We start from the raw sequence: 22,194 nt of genomic DNA, 5'->3' as shown, positions 1-22,194 counted from the left end.
TATGATCATTCGAATATTACTATTCGAATACCACTACTCAAATATGATTACTCGAATATTACTATTCGAATACCGCTACTCAAATATGATCATTCGAATATTACTATTCGAATACCGCTACTCAAATATGATTATTCGAATATTACTATTCGAATATTATTAATGGAATATCTTTATTCGAATATTACTAATGGAATATCATTATTCGAACATTACTATTCGAATATTACTAATGGAATATCATTGTTCGAACATTACTATTCGAATATTACCAATAGAATATCATTGTTCGAACATTACTATTCGAATATTACCAATAGAATATCATTATTCGAACATTACTATTCGAATATTACTAATGGAATATCATTATTCGAACATTACTATTCGAATATTACTAATGGAATATCATTATTCGAACATTACTATTCGAATATTACTAATGGAATATCATTATTCGAACATTACTAATGGAATATCATTATTTGAACATTACTATTCGAATATTACTAATGGAATATCATTGTTCGGACATTACTATTCGAATATTACTGACGGAATATCATTATTCGAACATTACTATTCGAATATTACCAGTGAAATATCATTACTCGAACATTACTAATGGAATATTACCAGTGAAATATCATTACTCGAACATTACTAATGGAATACCATTATTCGAGCATTACTAATGGAATATCATTATTCGAACATTACTAATGGAATATCATTATTCGAACATTACTAATAGAATATCATTATTCGAATATTACTAATGGAATATCATTGTTCGAACACACTATTCGAATATTACTAACGGAATATAATTATTTGAACATTACAATTTAAATATTACGATTGAACTTATTCAAATATCGCTATTCAAATATAATTATTCGCAGATTACTAATTCGGTCTTGAAACAGTATTATTACTTAAAAATAAAATACCGATAGGGGAAAGTGAGTGTCGCATTTTTGTTCTACGAGACTCCTGATAGACTGAGAAACATCGCAACGGAATATTAATGTACGAAAAAAGAGAATGAACGTTGAACTGGAGTAGCCACGAGCAAACACAGATACGTGACGCACCGATTCTCGCGAGAGACCAACGTCACGCACGTATGAACGACGACGATGATTTTCGTCGCGCTACGCTCATTGTTCAGAATATTCGACCGGTCGTGCGTCTTATTTCCGTACATATTTAAAACAATTCGCCGTATTAACTCTTCGAGAGCAACGCCCTCTACAATACACCCCCCTCTCCCCTTGAATCTTCGTTACCATTGAACGCTTTGCAATGTATTCCACTCTGAACGTTATACAGCGGATGTCACCGGCCATTCTTCCAAGCACTTTTTCCTACCACCCAACACCCCTAAAAATCTCTAAAATTGAAATAACCAACAATACCGTCCATGAATCGAAAACCCTCTCCTGGGCCAGTGGGTTAAATTACCAAAAATATAGCATAATCCATAGCCGGGGTTATTTTTCGAGGCAACGGTGCTGACAAACCTGTCCACCGTCTATTATATAGTTTCTAAAGAGGACCGGATTCGAATATGGGCGAGACGTTAAAAATTCTCGGCTCTCTCGAAAGTAAATCATAAGAACTCCGCCACCCCCTCTCCGCTCCGCTCCGCTTTGCTCGTGCAAGGAAACCGTTTCCCCCCGACCGAAAGAAAGCCACGTCTCCCGTACGAGGCATCCGTAAAAATGTTCCAGGAACTTTCGATGACGCGTTTCGTGACGCGCGGGCGATATTCAACACCCCCGAGGAGAGCTCGCTCGGTGCATACGATCCTGGCCGGAGCTTAAAGTGCATCCGCGCGCTCGCGCGAGCGCGAACGCGAGCGCGCACCCTGGCGAACGCCCGGGTACACACAGACACGAGTGACGCTCACACGTACAGGCGTACGCAAGGGAGTCGGTTGCGGCGCAGGAGGGGCCTGGGTTTGGGGCCCGTCGCGTGTTTTTGCCCCCCGTCTGGCCCCCACCGCAGCTCATCGTTTTTTGTCTGGTGCACTGCATGCGCTGCATCGCCGTCGTCCCCCCTTGCACCCTGCGTCACCGCCGCCCGTCATTCTCCTCCTCCACCTCCTCCTCCTCCTCCTCCGCCTCCTCCTCCTCCTCCAGCTTTCTTTCCTCCCTTAGCCCCTTTCGTCTTCGCTACACCACAATGCACCGCGTCCGCTGCACCGGCGGGCTAAGTGCGCGCACACCGAACCGCAGCGACGTGTACGTGCAAACGAGCCGAACGTTGCACGCTGGAAGGGGGAGGACTCGTTGCACACGCTCGCCCGCAGCCCGTTCTCCGTGCTTATGATCGTACGAGGGGCACCGGGGAACGAGGGGAGGGGGGAGGTGACCAGGGAGCAAAAGCCCGCGGAAGATGCGGCCGATCTCGCGATGCACCTGCCGTCGGTGTCGTCCCGACGGGCCCGTGTCACGCCGATTTCCACTCACCGGCCGAACGCGAGTCGATCGGGTGGGGGGTGGAGAGGGACCGCGCAGGCGCGTCGCCCGACCGACGAGTCTCCGACGTACTGCGCAGCCCTCGTCGCGCCGATCGCCTCGGTTTCGGGTCCACGGACGCGTTCGACGAATGCTCGCGCGACCCAACTTAAGAGACACGGGACACTTCTCTGCGGGATGAAATCGCTTCGACGACGACTCGACTACAATGTGTACCGTTCTATTTTGCGTAACGAGTCACGGTACGGGTAAGTATACCGTCTATGGTTACCGGGTTCGATTGCCACTTTTTAGGGAACTCTTGCATATTTGCATATTTGTAAATCGAGTTGAATGGAAGAGTGAGGAGGTAACGTGGTGTTTTCGGGAGTAGATTATACAAGTATCGCGAGGACTTTGATGGATTTTTCGTATTTGGAAAATAGACAAGTGATTTATGAAAGCAAACGATAACGAGATCGATAAGGAATTTTTTAATGAGAATTTTTCGATTGTTTTTAAATATTTTGAATAGAAAATAATCCGGTAAGTGTAACAGTGTCTTGATCAGTATTCAACGATCATGAACGAAGGAAGTCGAGGATACTTTCTCGTATTAGGAAATTAAAAGCTCTTTTCTATTAATTATATTCTTTTAAAGATAACTTGATACCTAATGCATGGAATGGGATTTTAAAAAGATGATCCACGTGTGTGAAAGGTCGCTGCTTTGTGATTTTTATTTCACTTAAAACAACTCGGTTAACGATTACCGAAAATATTAATTACCAATTGGAAGAACAATTTTACGAAGAAAGAATCTCAATATTTGCAAACTTTCGAATAACCTCAGTGTCGTTAGTAACGCTACAAAAGAACAAGCCTAACAAATTATCGAATATTTCTACTTTTTGCGCCACGGTTCGAACAAATATCGAGGACATCGTTAAATATGGAAAATGACACGCTAGTAAACTATGTTACCCCTCCCACCTAAATCTACAAAATCCTAAATCCTGAGTTTTCTTTTAGGGTTCTCTCCAGTCACGAACTGCCAACCAGGATACTTGTGATCCGAAACACAAAAGACAATTGCAATAAGAAATGTAAAATATTACACTATTTCGAATATATATACTTCAATCTTCATTCCACGAGTCTGACTCGTGATACTTGTATTTATTCGAGAATTGTTATCACGAGTCAAACTAGTCGAAGTACAACAACCAGTTATCCCTTTGCACTTCAGAATCGAGTCACCATAGTGTTTCACGTGGCAACTCGAGTGGCGAATGAGAGACAACAGTGTTCGTTCACGCTGAATCTCGTGATCTTGAATCGGTAAGAGCATTGGTGATCGATTGGAACAAGTAACTCTTTATGTTCTCTGTTGTTAACTATGAAACGTTACACCTGAACACTTAGAACTACCAAAGGATCCAATTCGATCTATTTCGAATTTCTCTTTAAAATTACCCAATTATTAACAAAATCTTCGCCTACAATATTCCTGATCAATTATCAAAATAGACAACTAAAAATACTCGTAAATTAATTTACCCCGTATTATTATTACTATTATTACTATTAATTAGTTCCCCGGGTTTAACATAAAAAATACGTACATAATTTGACACAAATAGGAATACGTTCACATTTCTGGTGTTAAAATGGTGAAAATCGTCCGATTGAAAAATTCGTGAAGGGTTGAGAATGTAAAATTACCCAATTATTAACGAAGTCTTCGCCTACAATATTCCTGAACAATTATCAAAATAGAAAACTAAAGATACTCGTAAATTAATTTACCCCGTATTATTATTACTATTATTACTATTAATTAGTTCCCCGTGTTTAACATTAAAAATACGTACATAGATCTACAAATAGGAATACGTTCACATTTCTGGCGTTAAAATGGTGAAAATCGTCCGATTGAAAATTCGTGAAGGGTTGAGAATGTAAAATTACCCAATTATTAACGAAGTCTTCGCCTACAATATTCCTAAACAATTATCAAAATATACAACCAACAGTACTCGTAAATTAATTTACCCCGTATTATTATTACTATCATTACTATTAATTAGTTCCCCGGGTTTAACATAAAAAATACGTACATAATTTGACACAAATAGGAATACGTTTATCGTTTTGGTGTTAAAATGGTGAAAATCGTCCGATTGAAAAATTCGCGAAGGGTTGAGAATGATCGTGGAGCGGTAGTCGGTTCACGGTTACTTGTATCCGACGTGACCGAAGACACCGTTTCCATCGAACGCGGGTCGCGTGGTGCGCGAGAGACAGCGTTCGAGGCTCGGGCGACGAAAAGCCAGCGATCCCACGCGCAACGAAAATCGTTCACGGTCCAAGCTGAGCGGGCCAATTCCGCGTTCGTTCACCGGGCAATAAAAATTAGAGCGGCAGCCTCGTAACCGTTCCAATCGATGCGGCCGTCGCGACCGAAAATCTATTCAAATTGACCATCGAAACCGAGCGTATCGACAAAACCGCAGGCTCCGCGATCGCCGGATGAATCACCGCGTCGATGGACGCGGAGTAGGGGGCGCTGACTGTACGCCCGCGTCCACGAACGGGGAACGTTGCTGTTTTTCAAATTGTTATCGGCGATCACGCTGACGAAGTAGCATTTTTTTTTTTTTTTTCCCCCGTTGGCAACACGGTTCCACGATAAAATTATATTACTCGCGGTAATAGAAAGCTTCTTCGAAGCGGTCGGTATCGGGCCGGGAAAACGATCAACGAGAGGAAAAATCGGACGGATGAGAACGGAAAGGTTTATGGATCGGTCGCTCATTTGTTGCTTCTTTCAGGGAAATTATATCTATTTCACGGATGCATTATCGATAGTGTTTTTACCTTCGTAACTCTACGGATGTATTATCGATAGTTGGAGTGCCTTTGCCTTCGTAATTCTACGGATGGTATTATCGATAATTGCAGGCAATTTTTACGTTTAGAATTTCACGGATATATTATTGATAATTACGGAGTATTTTTGCGTTGGTGATTATACGGATATATTATCGATAGCTAGAGAGTGTTTTTGCGTTCGTAATTATACGGATATATTGTCGATAATTGGGGACTATTTTTGTGTTCATTTTTACCATTCTACTACTAGTGAATACTCGTTTAATGTTCACGAGGTGAAGAGAATTTGTTCCAAGTGGAATTTATATGAAGCTGAAAAGTTATCTCGCAGGTATCTTTGTTTCTTAGGATTCGACAACCCTTTTTTCGGAAGTAGATGAGTATCTGTGTCTAAAATTTTTTTTCAGCTTGCAAAGATGGTGATCTACCACCTTGAAAAATTTTATTGCAATCCAGGAGAGACGGTCACGAACCGTTTTTACGATGAAAAGTGATGAACTGTTTTAGGGTGATGATTTTTTATCGCGTTTTTCGAGATTTGCAGCATGGTCGGGCTTGTCTTACTCGTCGTTCGGTCTCAGAGGAGACACGGCCGACGCGTACGATCACGAAGAGCGTCCTTCAGGAACCTCTTCAGGGAAATCTGCGCCGGCAGGAAAAAACCGTGCTCGACTTTGATCGCGCGGTCGACTGGAATGCCAAGCGTTCCTCCTTGAAAGACGGAAGCGAACGACCCTCGCAAATTGTCGACAATCTCGACGACGGTGTTCTCTCTCTCCCTCTCTTTTTCTCTCTTTCTCGCGTTTTCCTTAAATTTTTATTGTATATTTTTATAATTTTCTTACATTCTTTGTATTTTGACTCAATAATCCCGAAGGGAACTTCATACGAGAGTATAGCCTCTTTCACTCTCGTTTTTGTTGAATTTTCAGTATATATTTTTGTTATTTTCTTTAACTCTACACTTGACTATTAGAGAGACTCTATGGTAGAGGATGCAATAAACAAACCTTCTCTTTTCATTTTTTTTCTATTATCTGTACACTTGTCTACCGTGCATACTCTATTTTAGCTAAGCGATCTTAGAAACCTTCCTTTTAGAGTACGCTCTATATCGCCCCCTCAAGTTTCTCTTCCTTTCCCTCTCTCTTTTGTTGAAATTTTATCGCATAATTTTTTTATTTTATTATCTTTCTTTTCTTTTATCCTTACATTCGTCTATCACGCATACTCTATTTTTAAACGATCTTGGAAACCTTCCTTTTAGAGCATGCTCTAACTTACCTCCAAGTTTCTCTATCTCTCCCTCTCTCTTCAGTGGAATTTTTACCTACTTTCTTACTTTATTGTTTTTCTTTCTTTTATCCGTACACTTGTCTGTTACACATACTCTATATTTTAACGATCTACTAGAGTATAAACGTATACTCTATAACTCTATTTTTAAACGATCTTGGAAACCTTCCTTTTAGAGCATGCTCTATCCCACCTCCAAGTTTCTCTTTCTCTCCCTCTCTCTTCTGTGAAATTTTTACCTACTTTCTTACTTTGTTGTTTTTCTTAATTTTACCCATACACTTCTCTATCACGCTTACTCTATTTTCAAACGATTTTAGAAACCTTCCTCTTAGAGCATGCTCTATTCCACCTCCAAATTTCTCTTTCTCTCCATCTCTCCTTTCTAGAATTTTTACCTACTTTCTTACTTTCTAGTTTTTCTTTCTCTTATCCGTACACTTCTCTGTCACGCAAACTCTATTTTTAAATTATTTTAGAAACCTTCCTTTTAGAGCATGCTCTATCCTACCTCCAAATTTCTCTTTCTCTCCATCTCTCCTTTCTAGAATTTTTACCTTCTTTCTTACTTTGTTGTTTCTCTTTCTTTTACCCATACACTTCTCTATCACGCTTACTCTATTTTTAAACGATTTTAGAAACCTTCCTTTTAGAGCATGCTCTATCCTACCTCCAAGTTTCTCTTTCTCTCCCTCTCTCCTTTCTAGAATTTTTACCTACTTTCTTACTTTCTTATTTTTCTTCCTTTTACCCATACACTTCCCTATCACGCTTACTCTATTTTCAAACGATTTTAGAAACCTTCCTCTTAGAGCATGCTCTATTCCACCTCCAAGTTTCTCTCTCTCTTTCTCTCTCCTTTCTAGAATTTTTACCTACTTTCTTACTTTCTAGTTTTTCTTTCTCTTATCCGTACACTTCTCTGTCACGCATACTCTATTTTTAAATTATTTTAGAAACCTTCCTTTTAGAGCATGCTCTATCTCACCTCCAAGTTTTTCTTTCTCTCCCATTCTTTTCTGTGGAATTTTTACTTACTTTCTTACTTTATTGTTTTTCTTTCTTTTATCCGTACATTTCTCTATCACGCTTACTCTATTTTCAAACGATTTTAGAAACCTTCCTCTTAGAGCATACTCTATCCTACCTCCAAGTTTCTCTCTCTCTTTCTCTCTCCTTTCTAGAATTTTTACCTACTTTCTTACTTTCTAGTTTTTCTTTCTTTTACCCATACACTTCTCAATCACGCTCACTCTATTTTCAAACAATCTTCAAAACCTTCCTCATAGAGCATACTCTATCCCACCTCCAAGTTTCTCTCTCCCTCTCTTCTTCCTAGAATTTTTACCTACTTTCTTACTTTGCTATTTCTCTTTCTTTTACCCATACACTTCTCTATCACGCATACTCTACATTTGAACCATCTACCATAGTATACACGTATACTCTATAACCCAATTTTCAAACCATCTCGGAAACCTTCCTTCTAGAGCACGCTCTAGCCGTACCTTCCCTCCCCCCACTTTCTCTCATCGCGTTTCGTTCGACGCCGAGAGTTCCCCGGCGAAACGTTCTCCGCGGACGAAGAAGCGGTCGACCTGCCGAGAGAGCAGAAAGGTGCAAGGACCTTCGTCCTTTCGGGGGCGTCTCTCGCGGCCAGACGCCAGACATCCTAAACGCTCCGTCAAATATTGACACGCGAAACGTTTGGCGACCTGCACGGCCCGTTCTCGGAGGCGAGCGACGCTCGCCCAGGACGACCTTGCCTTCCCTTCGAACTTACATCGGCCGAAGAAAGCCCGTCGATGGACTTTCGACGTTCAAACACGTCAGGATCGGGGCGTGGCGGCTAATAACGCTAATGCTGCGACCTGTCGCGCGTGGAATGCCGTAAACGTACAGGAGTGGACGTTGAGTGGTATCGAAACGCTCGCAGGAGGACGCAGAGCGACTCTTTTTTCTATCGGGTGATTTCATCGGTTTCGGGTATTTTCACACCACGAATCGAGTCATTTATCCGAACGATCCTCGCTACAAGTGCAACCTACACTTTTACGTATATGATACACGTGTCGCTGTGTGAACCTAAGTACGTTCAATGGTGCACTATCGATTCAATTTTATTTCTATTGGGTTGTTCGGAAAGTCATTTTATTATTTTTTTTTTATGGTGAAAATGAAACACGATTTTTTTAGAGTGTATAAATATTTTTTTTAATTATATGTTCTCCATTTTGGAAAACGAAATTACTTTACGAACAACCTAATATTTTTTGTTTTACAATTTCATCATTCAATTCTTTGTGCAGAGAATATACAAGTTTAGTTTTGGTGTATTCAGGATTCTGTTTAGCAACATTGCTGAATTTAGTACTTTGTACCAGAGATAACAATGTTACCTCTATGATTTTATTTTCTGTTTCATAATTTGACCAGCACAAAATTTTCCATAACTAGTGGATCTTTATTTACTGTTTCACAATTTTATCATTCAATTCTTTGTGCAGAGAATATACAAGTCTCGTTTTGGTGTATTCAGGATTCAGTTTAGCAATATTGCTGAATTCCGCAATTTATACCAGGTATAACAATGTCACCTCTTTGATTCTTATTTTCAGTTTCATAATTGGACCAGCACAAAATTTTCCATAACTATTGAAGTCAAAATTTGTTTCATTATGGCTCGTGTGATTTCGAAAGACCTCCAAGACAATGACATTTAACATTTATTTCTTACTAATATTAATTATTCTTTCGTGTGAAAGAATGATAAAATTTTGTACAAAAAGTCGAAGATTTCCTTGAAAGATGAACAAAGAACCAAACGCAGTTACATGGAAGTACCTTCTCGATAGTGATGAAAAGAATTTGAATTCGTCCACCTATTACGAAAAAAATCGAGTCGGTCAAGTTAGGTGATTCAACTCTTGTATAGTAACTCGTGTTCCCTTCAAGGTTGGCGATCGGTATCGCGTACGATTCCTTGTCTCGATTCTTAGTTTCCTCTTACAGCGCCGAGCGAATAGTGTCAAGGAGGGATTTCCTATCGGTGTCGACAATGTGCATCCATCGATGCAACGGAGATGCACGTCTCGGTTCTCCTGCAAGCGTTTTTCAGCGTACACGATCGCAACAGACGTGTGCGTCTGACAGATGTCTGCTCCAGAAGCAGTCTAGACGCAGACATCGGTCAGTCAGAACTAGAGCCAAAGGCTGGGTCGTGTGTGTGTTTCATAATACGCGTGCACGCGCTAGATGCACCGTTATTTCGCGTTTAACGCGTTATTCGTATTTAATGTCGCGTCGGTTATTCATACTTGAGTCTATCGATATTTCCTCCGATAATAAAAATATTCGATGGTCGGTTGTATTTTTATACGGTATCGTTAACGACACTATCGTTCTTTAAAAGTTTACAAATATCGTGAACACTATTATCTTAACAGAATACAGTAGAACAATCAACAGAGTGTCACCACAATTTTACAATATTTTTCTCCGAACGCTTTCAATTTTTAAATACACTCACGAAATTACGTTATATTTATGTTTTATTTATTACAGACGTTGTCAGGTACTGGATGTTACATTTCCACATTATATATTTGTCTCGATTTTAATTTATCTCTCGGTTGATACTTGCTCGTTTCAACGAGTAAAATTTTCTCAAACAGGAAGATTCTTTTCAATTTCGTTCGCAACGTTTGGGAAAGAGAACCGTGCAATTCAGGGTGGTTAATTTTTCCATTGAACGCTGCTACAGTGTGTCGCGTGAAAACGAACCTTAAAGGAAAAATGTTCCGCGCCACGTTCGACTGAAAGCGCATCGCGTGAACCACGTGACTGCAAGAGAGTCTCACTGGTCCGCTGCGTCTTCGGTCAGGAATGTTCCGTAGGTCTGACGCATACACCGAGTCGTGGCACGAAAGAAATTCGCATACCCGTGTTTCTCTTCTTAAATTCTCGGTTACGCGTAGAAACTTTTCCCCTAGGCGTGTAACACGCCCCGAAATTTTACGACGTAGTTTCAAGAGTAACCTGCACAACGCGATCGTTTCTTCAACGCGACCGTTTCTTCGACAGCTCGACTTCAACGCGACCGCTTCTTCAACAGCTCGACTTCGACGCGACCGTTTCTTCAACAGCTCGACTTAAACGCGACCGTTTCTTCAACAGTACGACTTCAACGCGACCGTTTCTTCAACAGGTCGACTTCAACGCGACCGTTTCTTCAACAGCTCGACTTCAACGCGACCGTTTCTTCAACAGCTCGACTTCGACGCGACCGTTTCTTCTATAGCTCTACTTGAACGCGACCGTTTCTTCAACAGCTCGACTTCAACGCGACCGTTTCTTCAACAGCTCGACTTAAACGCGACCGTTTCTTCAACAGCTCGACTTAAACGCGACCGTTTCTTCAACAGCTCGACTTCAACGCGACCGTTTCTTCAACAGGTCGACTTCAACGCGACCGTTTCTTCAACAGCTCGACTTCAACGCGACCGCTTCTTCAACAGCTCGACTTCGACGCGACCGTTTCTTCAACAGCTCGACTTAAACGCGACCGTTTCTTCAACAGCTCGACTTAAACGCGACCGTTTCTTCAACAGCTCGACTTCGACGCGACCGTTTCTTCAACAGCTCGACTTGAATGCGACCGTTTCTTCAACAGCTCGACTTCAACGCGACCGTTTCTTCAACAGCTCGACTTCAACGCGACCGTTTCTTCAACAGCTCGACTTCAACGCGACCGTTTCTTCAACAGGTCGACTTCAACGCGACCGTTTCTTCAACAGCTCGACTTCAACGCGACCGTTTCTTCGACAGCTCGACTTCAACGCGACCGTTTCTTCAACGCGACCGTTTCTTCTACAGCTCTACTTGAACGCGACCGTTTCTTCAACAGGTCGACTTCAACGCGACCGTTTCTTCGACAGCTCGACTTCAACGCGACCGTTTCTTCTACAGCTCTACTTGAACGCGACCGTTTCTTCAACAGCTCGACTTAAACGCGACCGTTTCTTCAACAGCTCGACTTCAACGCGACCGTTTCTTCAACAGGTCGACTTCAACGCGACCGTTTCTTCAACAGCTCGACTTCAACGCGACCGCTTCTTCAACAGCTCGACTTCGACGCGACCGTTTCTTCAACAGCTCGACTTAAACGCGACCGTTTCTTCAACAGCTCGACTTAAACGCGACCGTTTCTTCAACAGCTCGACTTCGACGCGACCGTTTCTTCAACAGCTCGACTTGAATGCGACCGTTTCTTCAACAGCTCGACTTCAACGCGACCGTTTCTTCAACAGCTCGACTTCAACGCGACCGTTTCTTCAACAGCTCGACTTCAACGCGACCGTTTCTTCAACAGGTCGACTTCAACGCGACCGTTTCTTCAACAGCTCGACTTCAACGCGACCGTTTCTTCGACAGCTCGACTTCAACGCGACCGTTTCTTCAACGCGACCGTTTCTTCTACAGCTCTACTTGAACGCGACCGTTTCTTCAACAGGTCGACTTCAACGCGACCGTTTCTTCAACAGCTCGACTTCGACGCAACCGTTTATTCTACAGCTCTACTTGAACGCGACCGTTTCTTCAACAGTTCGACTTCAACGCGACCGTTTCTTCAACAGCTCGACTTCAACGCGACCGTTTCTTCGACAGCTCGACTTCGACGCGACCGTTTCTTCGACAGCTCGACTTCAACGCGACCGTTTCTTCAACAGCTCGACTTCGACGCGACCGTTTCTTCAACAGCTCGACTTCAACTCGACCGTTTCTTCAACTGCTCGACTTCAACGCGACCAAACGTTAGTCTTTGGGATTCTTTCCACGAGAAAAATGCATTCTGTATCGAAAGAAGGTTAATTAGTTCAGTTGACTCGTTCTTCAAGTACTGGATGTTACATTTCTCGATTTTAATTGGTGTCTCGGTTGATAGTTACTCGTTGGAACGAGTAAAATTTTCTCAAACGGGAAGATTCTTTTCAATTTCGTTCAATTTGGAAAAGAGAACCGCGCAATTCAGGGGGTTAATTTTTAAAACGAACTTGTGTCGTTTTTGTTTCTTGCATTATTCGCTAGATAGAATTTTGAGACACGGTTGTCTGTATTTAGTTGAATCTCTAAAGAAAATTTTTTACTATAAACTTCACAAGGAATCACGATATCAGAGGATGACTTTCGAGACTTCTACTTTTCACTTAATTCTGACTCTGTTAAGAGGGAGGGAAGCTATCGACGCGCATAGTTTCGCAAACTTTGAGCTCACGTTTGAGAATATCAAAGATCGAGTAAACTTCCTAATAAATATTTATTCTACTCATCGTCAAACGTGCTCCAACAAGTCTTCGACTTTTACAGGAAATACTTGTTCCTCGAGAGGACTGGGAAAACTTTCTGCAGATCATTCATACATCCTACTGTAAACAACTACGTTAACTATACTATGTTACACATAATGTAAACATGTTTCTTTATTCATCCAGCCAATAGACACGCGACACTTGCCGTTAAATATCATTCTCACGAATGTCAAAATCACAAGAAAATCAACTTCCAAGCAGTCGCAGTACCAATTTTCCTCTACAATGTCAACAAAAAAGAAACCTACCGTGAAAATCAGTGGAAAATTTTTCGAGTTGTTTACAATCTCTTCAATTTTACAATAACCGCACCATTGGTAACAACCCCTAACAAGTAACACTCCCCTAAGAATCCCATTAACCATCTACCGATCCCCCTAACCGATACTAGGTTGTTCGATAAGTTTCTTCCATTGCAAAAAACTACTACGACACTTCAACGTTCAAACAATTATAAATACACGAACGAGTCGTCAGATCTACACGAAACTTCACACACATCCACCATCAAACACTACAGTATCTTTAAAAAAATAGCCCAAACCTAACGTCTCCATTTCCTAACCGATACTAGGTTGTTCGATAAGTTTCTTCCATTGCAAAAAACTACTACGACACTTCAACGTTCAAACAATTATAAATATACGAACGAGTCGCTAGATCTACACGAAACTTCACACATATCCACCATCAAACACTACAGTATCTTTAAAAAAATAACCCAAACCTAACGTCTCCATTTCCGATGAAAAACTTATCGAGGAAGCTATAGGAGAGAATTCGTAACCCAGGATCTTTCACACACACATTCATCGTCAAACACTACAGTATCTTTAAAAAAATAACCCAAACCTAACGTCTCCATTTCCGATGAAAAACTTATCGAGGAAGCTATTGGAGAGAGTTCGTAACCCAAGATCTTTCACACACACATCCATCGTCAAACACTACAGTATCTTTAAAAAAATAACCCAAACCTAACGTCTCCATTCCTGATGAAAAACTTATCGAGGCTGCTATTGGAGAGAATTCGTAACCCAGGATCTTTCCACGAGGAATCCTACCAGCTGGTACAATTTCCCAGCGTCATCCCGCGTCGAAAGCAACGTAGATTCCATCGGATTTCCAGCGTCTGGTGGAAGTCCTTTGTCCAGCGACGGGGACGACTGGTGCGCGACCGTTTCGCAGAAATTTCAGTCCGAGCGAGGAGAGAGGAGGAGGGGGGGTCAGGGACCTCTTTTCGCCCTTTCCTGTCGGTTGCATTTTTTTTTCTCTTCTTCTTTCTTTCATTTTTTTTTTCTCTTTTTTTTTTTTTTCTTTCCTCTCCTTTCGTCGTCGACGCTGTTAGCGTCTCGACGTGACCACGGGGCCACGGGGTGCACCGTTGCGACTCGTAGAGCGTTTAACGAGCGCCGGGTGACGAGCGGTTCAAACCGTTGAACCGGCGATGATGAACGTTGATAAGGTTTTATGGTCGTGTCTCATCCTGTCCCACCAATCGCGTCCTCGAGCGAACGAGCGAGCGCAGACGCGCACACGCACACAGTTTCGCTTACCTCTTCGGGTACACGGCGAGTTTACAAGCGTGCGACGCCACCGCCGCCGCCGCCGTCGCCGCCGTCGTCGCGGTTTGCCTCTTTTTGCCAAGTCCCTTTCTTTTTCCAGTGCCCCGTGCACCTTGCTCTTCTTTCTGTACCTTCGACCGACGAGACAAAGCCAGTCGTTCGGGAGGGGGGCCCTACCGATGAAAACGGGGCCCGATTTTTCGCTCGCGAGCGTGGAGAGTGTGCACGCGTGTGGGGGAAGCGTCGAGGAAAGTCTCTCTCTCTGGAGGATTTTCGCGCGAGCGCGAGCAAATGAAACGGGCGCACCGGGTGCACGATCATCGGGGAGGGGGGATCTATTTTTATTCGTTTAACGTCTACGTCGAAATAAATCTCGACCGGACACCTGCGGTCCCGATGCGACAAACGGGAGTAGCGGGGCGGGACAGGTGCGAGGGAAAGGAGAGATTTGCTTCTTTGTCGGGTCTCCCCCCTCTCTCTTTTCGGAAACTGGTTCCCCTTTGGAGGTGAACTATGAAAATTGATACAATTGCTCGGTGTGAATTGGATGGGTTTGGTTTTTTTTTCTTCTTCGATCGAACGGTAGTGAATTGTGAAGGTTAAAGTGGGAAGGGAGTTGATTTTTCAATGTTGGGATTTTTTAGAATTGTTGTACCGTGTGTTTCAATTGAAGGGCGAACTACGTAGAGTGTATATGTTTTAATAGAGATTTGTCAGAAATGTCCGGGTAATCGGTTTGGAAAATGTTCGAATAGACGGGTATTCGAATTATCGAGGATTGGAATAGATAGATATTTGAATAATCGAGTATTTTAAAAGAGATATGTTTGAGTAGAACTGTATTTGAATAGAAAAATATTTGAGTAATTGAGTATTTGAATAGACATATGTTTGAGTAATGCTGTATTCGAATAGAAAAATATTTGAGTAATCGAGTATTTGAATAGACGAATGTTTGAGTAGTACTGTATTTGAATAGACATATGTTAGAGTAGTACTGTATTCGAATAGAAAAATATTTGAGTAATCGATTATTTGGATAGATAAATGTTTGGGTAGTTCTGTACTCGAACAGAAAAATATTTGAGTAATCGAGTATTTGAATAGATAAATGTTTGGGTAGTTCTGTACTCGAACAGAAAAACATTTGAGTAATCGAGTATTTGAATACACAAATATTTGAGTAGTTCTGTATTTGAACAGAAAAATATTTGAATAATCGAGTATTTGAATAGACAAATGTTTGAGTAATACTGTATTCGAATAGATATTTGAATAATTGAGTATATGGATAGTATTCGAATGAACAAGTGTTTCGGTAATGGAATATTTGAATAGGAAAATATTTAAATAACCGAGTATTCGGATAGCATTCGAACAAACAAGTATTTGAATAATCGATTATTTTGATAGTATTCGAATGCACGATTTCAATAATCGAATATTTGAATGCTACCTGAACAGTATTCGAATTACGTCGAATATTTGGATTACCATTCGAACGCACAAGAATTTCAACAATCGAGTATTCGAATACCACCTGAATAGTATCCGAATTACACGCGTCGAATATTCGAATCACCGTTCCAATATTCCGCAACAGAAAAGTTCGCCGAGCATTCGGTCTCGTACCCAATTTTCCATAAGATTCATCATTTTGATAGCCCCGCGGTGGAGATTATTCGAGGCGAGGTGGAACGCGGCCGTGTAATTTTGCAAAATTTCGAAGACGACGAGCCGGCTCGAGATGTTGGACGAGCGTCGCCGAGCGTGACTATAAGAAATTTTCCAGTCTCGTACACTTTCTGAATGAGGAGGAGACGCGAAGGGTCGGGGATCCCGGCGGAGGGAAAACTCGTGCGAGAACTTCGCGCCTCGAGTCTTTTTCACGCATCACGTACGAAATTGACTGGAAGCGGGAAGTTAGTCGATACTTTCGTACATCGCTGCGCGAAACGGCACGGTGAAAAGAGTACGTAGCGGGTCTGCGCCGCGAGTCGAGCGTTTACAGTTTCAATTTCTTCGGGAGGGACTTCCCCGAGCTTTTTTAAATTCCTCCATTTGCAACTGTACTCGAACTCGACCCATTAAGTACCGAATGTACTTCAGTACTGTTTTTCTTTCTTTTTTTTTTTATAAAATTTCCATCCCAATGCTCGATACTTCGTCAAGTAAGGAAAATTATGTTTGCACGAAAGAAAATAATTTTTATGACAATTTTGAAGAAAACACTTTGTTCAACGCTTACATTCCGATAGAAATACTTTATCGAGAAGGGAAAATTATTATTTAGCGAAAAAAAATATTTTGTACGACACTTGTACTTTACGAAAGAAAATACTTTCTAGAATACTAGCGTTAGAGAAGTCCTGTTATTTTTTCACGAAAGAAAATAATTTCTATGACAATTGTGAAGAAAGCACTTTGTTCAACGCTTGCATTCCGATAGAAATACTTTATCGAGTAGGGAAAATTATTATTTATCGAAAAAAAATATTTTGTACTATTTCTGTACTTCACGAAAGAAAATACTTTCTAGAATACTAGCGTTAGAGAAGTCCTGTTATTTTTTCACGAAAGAAAATAATTTCTATGACAATTGTGAAGAAAACACTTTGTTCAACGCTTGCATTCCGATAGAAATACTTTATCGAGTAGGGAAAATTATTATTTAGCAAAAAAAATATTTTGTACGACACTTGTACTTCACGAAAGAAAATACTTTCTAGAATACTAGCGTTAGAGAACTCCCCTTATTTTTTCACAAAAGAAAATAATTTCTACGACACTTATATTTCGCAAAGAAAAAATTCTTTTTTACAACACTAATGTTTCCAATGCTCGATAAATTTAAAATAGAAGTAATTTTTTCACGAAGGAAAGTAATTTGGTTAAATTTCCACGCGTCTTGTAAGTAGAATACTGGCCATGTGAAAGTATCTAACAATATCGAGACACTTGTATCGAGTGTTAAACGACCACCGACCGTTGTTAGATGAATTAATTGCGTGAATTTCGATATTTCTGTTCCGTGGAAAGAAACTCCTTTATAGAATACCTCGCTCTCTCAATGTACGCTGATACCATTTTCTAGAGCCACAGTTATCTCGAGTGATATTTCACCGAGCAACGTCTAGATCCCCCAGGAAACGGTCTGGGAAGGAACGTTTCCCCGCAAGGAAAAAAAAAAGCCTCCTATCACTTATCACCGCTACACAGATTACGTAGCGGCGTATTCGTTTCTCGGTTCCGCGAGTATGACTTTGCAGTGCTCGTTGTAAGGACACTATCGTCGAAACGTACAGAAATTGTGTTCCTCACGTCGATACTCGCCGATACAATACGATGGAAAATCGAAACGTTACGAATTAAACTCGCCGAGGGAACGAGCCTTCGATTTCCACATTATCCAACGTCTCTCCGTGGAGGCTGCGCGAAATAATCGCAGCGACACTTGGCCGCGAAAATGAAATATAAAAGTTCGATATCTCGATTTGCCAGAGGACTCGAGCCGAAAGTGCAAACAGATTGTTCTCACTCGGTAATAACACGATTTATTTCAACTTTTCTTTGTTCGATGTACGAATAACGATCGTTGAATATTTCGAAATGTTCCTAGACTTTCTTTTCCTACAATGTATTACGTATTGTGAATAATTATATATATATATTGTAACGGACCTTGAATATTTCACGAATCGATGATACGATAATTTGTAAAAAAGGAAAAGAATTTGTGAAACCTGTTTCGGATTAAATATATTTGTAATGCAATTTGTGAAAGACAGATTTGTAGAATTTGCTCTCGATGATATATTTTTAAAGGTAGTGATTTTCATTTGACAATTTTTGCGATGATTTTTGGAAAAGAATTCGTAAAATTTACTTTGCATGAAATATTCTCAGCGATGGTAATTCTCGTTTCGGTAATTTTTGCGACAATTTGTAACAAAATTTACAAAATTTTCTTTCGATAAAAATTCTCAATGACAATAATTTTCGTTTCAATAATATCCGCGATATATTTCAATTATCTTCGAACTCGAAATATTACTAGGCATATTCGTTCATTTTTACAACAATTTGTCAACAATATTTACAAAATTTTCTTTCGATAAAAATTCTCAACGATAATAATTTTCGTTTCAATAATATCCGCAACATATTTCAATTATCTTCGAACTCGAAATATTACCAGGCATATTCGTTCATTTTTGCGACAATTTGTGACAAAATTTACAAAATTTTCATTTCTATAAAATATACTCAACGACGATAATTTTCGTTTCAATAATATCTGCGATATATTTCAATTATCTTTAAATTCAAAATATTTCTAGATATAACGCGATGGTAATTCTCGTTTCGGTAATTTTTGCGACAATTTGTCAACAATATTCACAAAATATTCTTTCGATAAAAATTCTCAATAACACTAATTTTCATTTCAATAATATCCGCGACCTATTTCAATTATCTTCGAACTCGAAATATTACTAGGCATACTCGTTAATGTTTCCAACAATTTGTCAACAATATTTACAAAATATTCCTATCGACAAAAATTCTCAATAACCATAATTTTCGTTTCAATAATATCCGCGACCTATTTCAATTATCTTCGAACTCGAAGTATTACTAAGCATACTCGTTAATTTTTCCAACAATTTGTCAACAATATTTACAAAATATTCTTTCGATAAAAATTCTCAATAACACTAATTTTCGTTTCAATAATATCCGCGACCTATTTCAATTATCTTGGAACTCGAAATATTACTAGGCACATTCATTAATTTTTCCAACAATTTGTCAACAATATTTACAAAATATTCCTATCGACAAAAATTCTCAATAACCATAATTTTCGTTTCAATAATATCCGCGACCTATTTCAATTATCTTGGAACTCGAAATATTACTAAGCATACTCGTTAATTTTTCCAACAATTTGTCAACAATATTTACAAAATATTCTTTCGATAAAAATTCTCAATAACAATAATTTTCCTTTCAATAATATCCGCGACCTATTTCAATTATCTTGGAACTCGAAATATTACTAGGCACATTCATTAATTTTTCCAACAATTTGTCAACAATATTTACAAAATATTCCTATCGACAAAAATTCTCAATAACCATAATTTTCGTTTCAATAATATCCGCGACCTATTTCAATTATCTTGGAACTCGAAATATTACTAGGCACATTCATTAATTTTTCCAACAATTTGTCAACAATATTTACAAAATATTCCTATCGACAAAATTTCTCAACGACAATAATTTTCGTTTCAATAATTTCTATGACGTATACCGGTTATCTTCGAACTTGAAATATTTCTAGGGATAACGGGTATTATTTTCGTAACGATTTCAACGACGTATTACATGTATGTTTGGCTCCAGGTCGGTTGAACCGCGTTAATGTTAAACGGTCGTTCGATGTTTGTTTTTCAGTGAGCGCGAGCAGCTACATAGTGTCAGTGGTGCTCGTCCTGGTAGTCGGAGCACTGGTAGGTGTCCTGGCGACGGTATCGCATCATCTTCATCATCGTCGGTTGCTACTGCACGAGCCGGCCTCCGCCTCGATCTTGCATCACCATCGGCATCATCATCATCGTCACCATCATCATCATCATCGCGAGGAATTGCCGGCGTCGCATCAACGACGTCTTCTGCTGCAAGATCATCATCGTCATCCTGGCACACCGGTGAGTCCGTTCATTACTCTTCAACGAGAACTCGCGCCGACGATCGATACTTATCATTCGTGTACAAAAACGCGAGGAATTATTTCTCAAGCAGCTGCATCGTTATTTTCCTTCTTCTTCTTTTTTTTTTCTTCTACTTCTTCTTCTTCTTTTCCTTTTGCGATCGATCAACGGTTCATTTATTTATCGCGTCGTGTTTTCAAAGAGAGAGACGAGCACGCATACAGCGTCGACGTTGATTTCGAGGGAAAATATTTAATTGGGAACGAACAAAGGTTTCACGGTTCATTAGACAGTGTTTATTCGTCGAGTGTACGAAGAAATTAAGAACGAAGACGTTAAACTGGCGCGTTTCGTTTATTTACCATGAAATAATACTGTACGGATAATTGAACGTATTCGCGTTACTATTTCATTTCGTCACCGATACGTCAATTGTGCGTAGAAGACGTTTGTAATTTTAATTTCTTCGTACGGTACATGAATAAACGATCGCTCGACGGATCAATAATTTTTGTTTATTCGAGCCGTCGAGCGGATATTATTATTATTATTATTATTATTATACGTGTTTAAAATATTCAATTGGTACTCATCGCTGCAGATGACGCTACTCGCGAGATAATATTGTCACGGTTCGATGGAGAAGTGACCCTTTCGGTGCTGGGAGCACCCGTGATTGATCGATATTAACAATACAGTCTCTAGACGGTGATTACCGAAAGAAAAGTTACAGTTTTTTACATTCCGAATTGTCGACTTATCCGTAAGAGGTTTCGTTTCTTGTTGCAGTACGAGCGCGTCGAGCTACGTACTTGTTTCTAATTTGCGCCTCGTAAACACGACTTTTTCGAGAAGAAGAAAATCCAATCCTCGCGAAGAAGAAGAACTCGATACAATAGATACGTTCGAAGATTCGAAGTTTTGCGATTTATAAACAAATTCGAGAGCAGTGTAAACGACGACTCGCGTTGGCTGCGTAATATATTAATATCACGGATATCCGTGACACCGATAGTCAAATTTACAGAACAACGACCATTAATTCGATCAACGATCATTACGAGCGATTATCCATTTTAATCTTAATTGTCGATCGTTACAATTGTAATTTTCCGATCACTGATCGGATACTCTGTTTATACTTTGTTGTCGTTCGACAGTCGTGCGATTTTTTCGTCTAGAAGTTATCGAACACCACGACTATTTTTTCGAGTACCATGATTATTCTATTTAGTCAGAGATAACATAACTAGACAATACACAAGTATCCAAGTTTCCATATAATCTCTCTGCCTTTCACCTCGATTAAACTGTCGCGAGACTTTTTCGTTCAAAAGCAATCCAGCGATAGTTCTGGGCGAATTAGAGGAGCACTCAACGAGTATCCATACTGCCCCATAAATCCTCGATGCCTTCTACATCGACTAAATTGTCGCTCGACGTGTACATACACATATTTTTCGCATCGATCAAACTCTCACCTTCAATATATACCCATGTGGTTTTCACATGACGATTATTCCGTTCAAAAGCAATCAAACGATCGTTCTAAGTTGGAGGAACACTCAACGAGCATTCGTACTGTATGAACTATACCTTGTATATCGACTAAACTGTCGAGCGACATAACCTATTCGTATATTTCGATCAAAGTCACAGCTTTAACAAATACCCATGTGTTTTTCACATCGATCAAACGGTTGCGCGTTTTTTTCGCTCAAATCCTATCGTTCCAGGCGAATTGAGCGAGCATTCGACGAGTGTTCGTACTACATAACCTATATTTTGTACATCGACTAAACTATATCATATGACATAACCTATTAATATTTTTTTCATCGATTAAACGATCGTGTGACTTTTTCGCTCAAAAGCAATCGTTTCA

At 40.2% G+C, this 22,194-nt stretch overlaps 1 protein-coding gene across 1 annotated transcript in view; it reads left to right on the top strand.

The window, feature by feature from the left end:
* Positions 1–22,194, top strand: part of LOC143147404 (uncharacterized) — a 312,219-nt gene that overhangs the window by 104,600 nt on the left and 185,425 nt on the right. Inside the window, exon 4 of the mRNA XM_076312649.1 lies at positions 20,053–20,306. Within this exon, the coding sequence (XP_076168764.1) occupies positions 20,053–20,306 (254 nt within the window). The remainder of the gene's footprint in view (positions 1–20,052; positions 20,307–22,194) is intronic.

Source organism: Ptiloglossa arizonensis, chromosome 1 (genome assembly GCF_051014685.1).
Source record: "Ptiloglossa arizonensis isolate GNS036 chromosome 1, iyPtiAriz1_principal, whole genome shotgun sequence".
In the NCBI taxonomy this organism is placed as follows: Eukaryota; Metazoa; Arthropoda; class Insecta; order Hymenoptera; family Colletidae; genus Ptiloglossa; species Ptiloglossa arizonensis.
The sequence above is the reverse complement of the archived record's forward strand: the minus strand, read 5'-3'. Positions and strand labels throughout refer to the sequence as shown.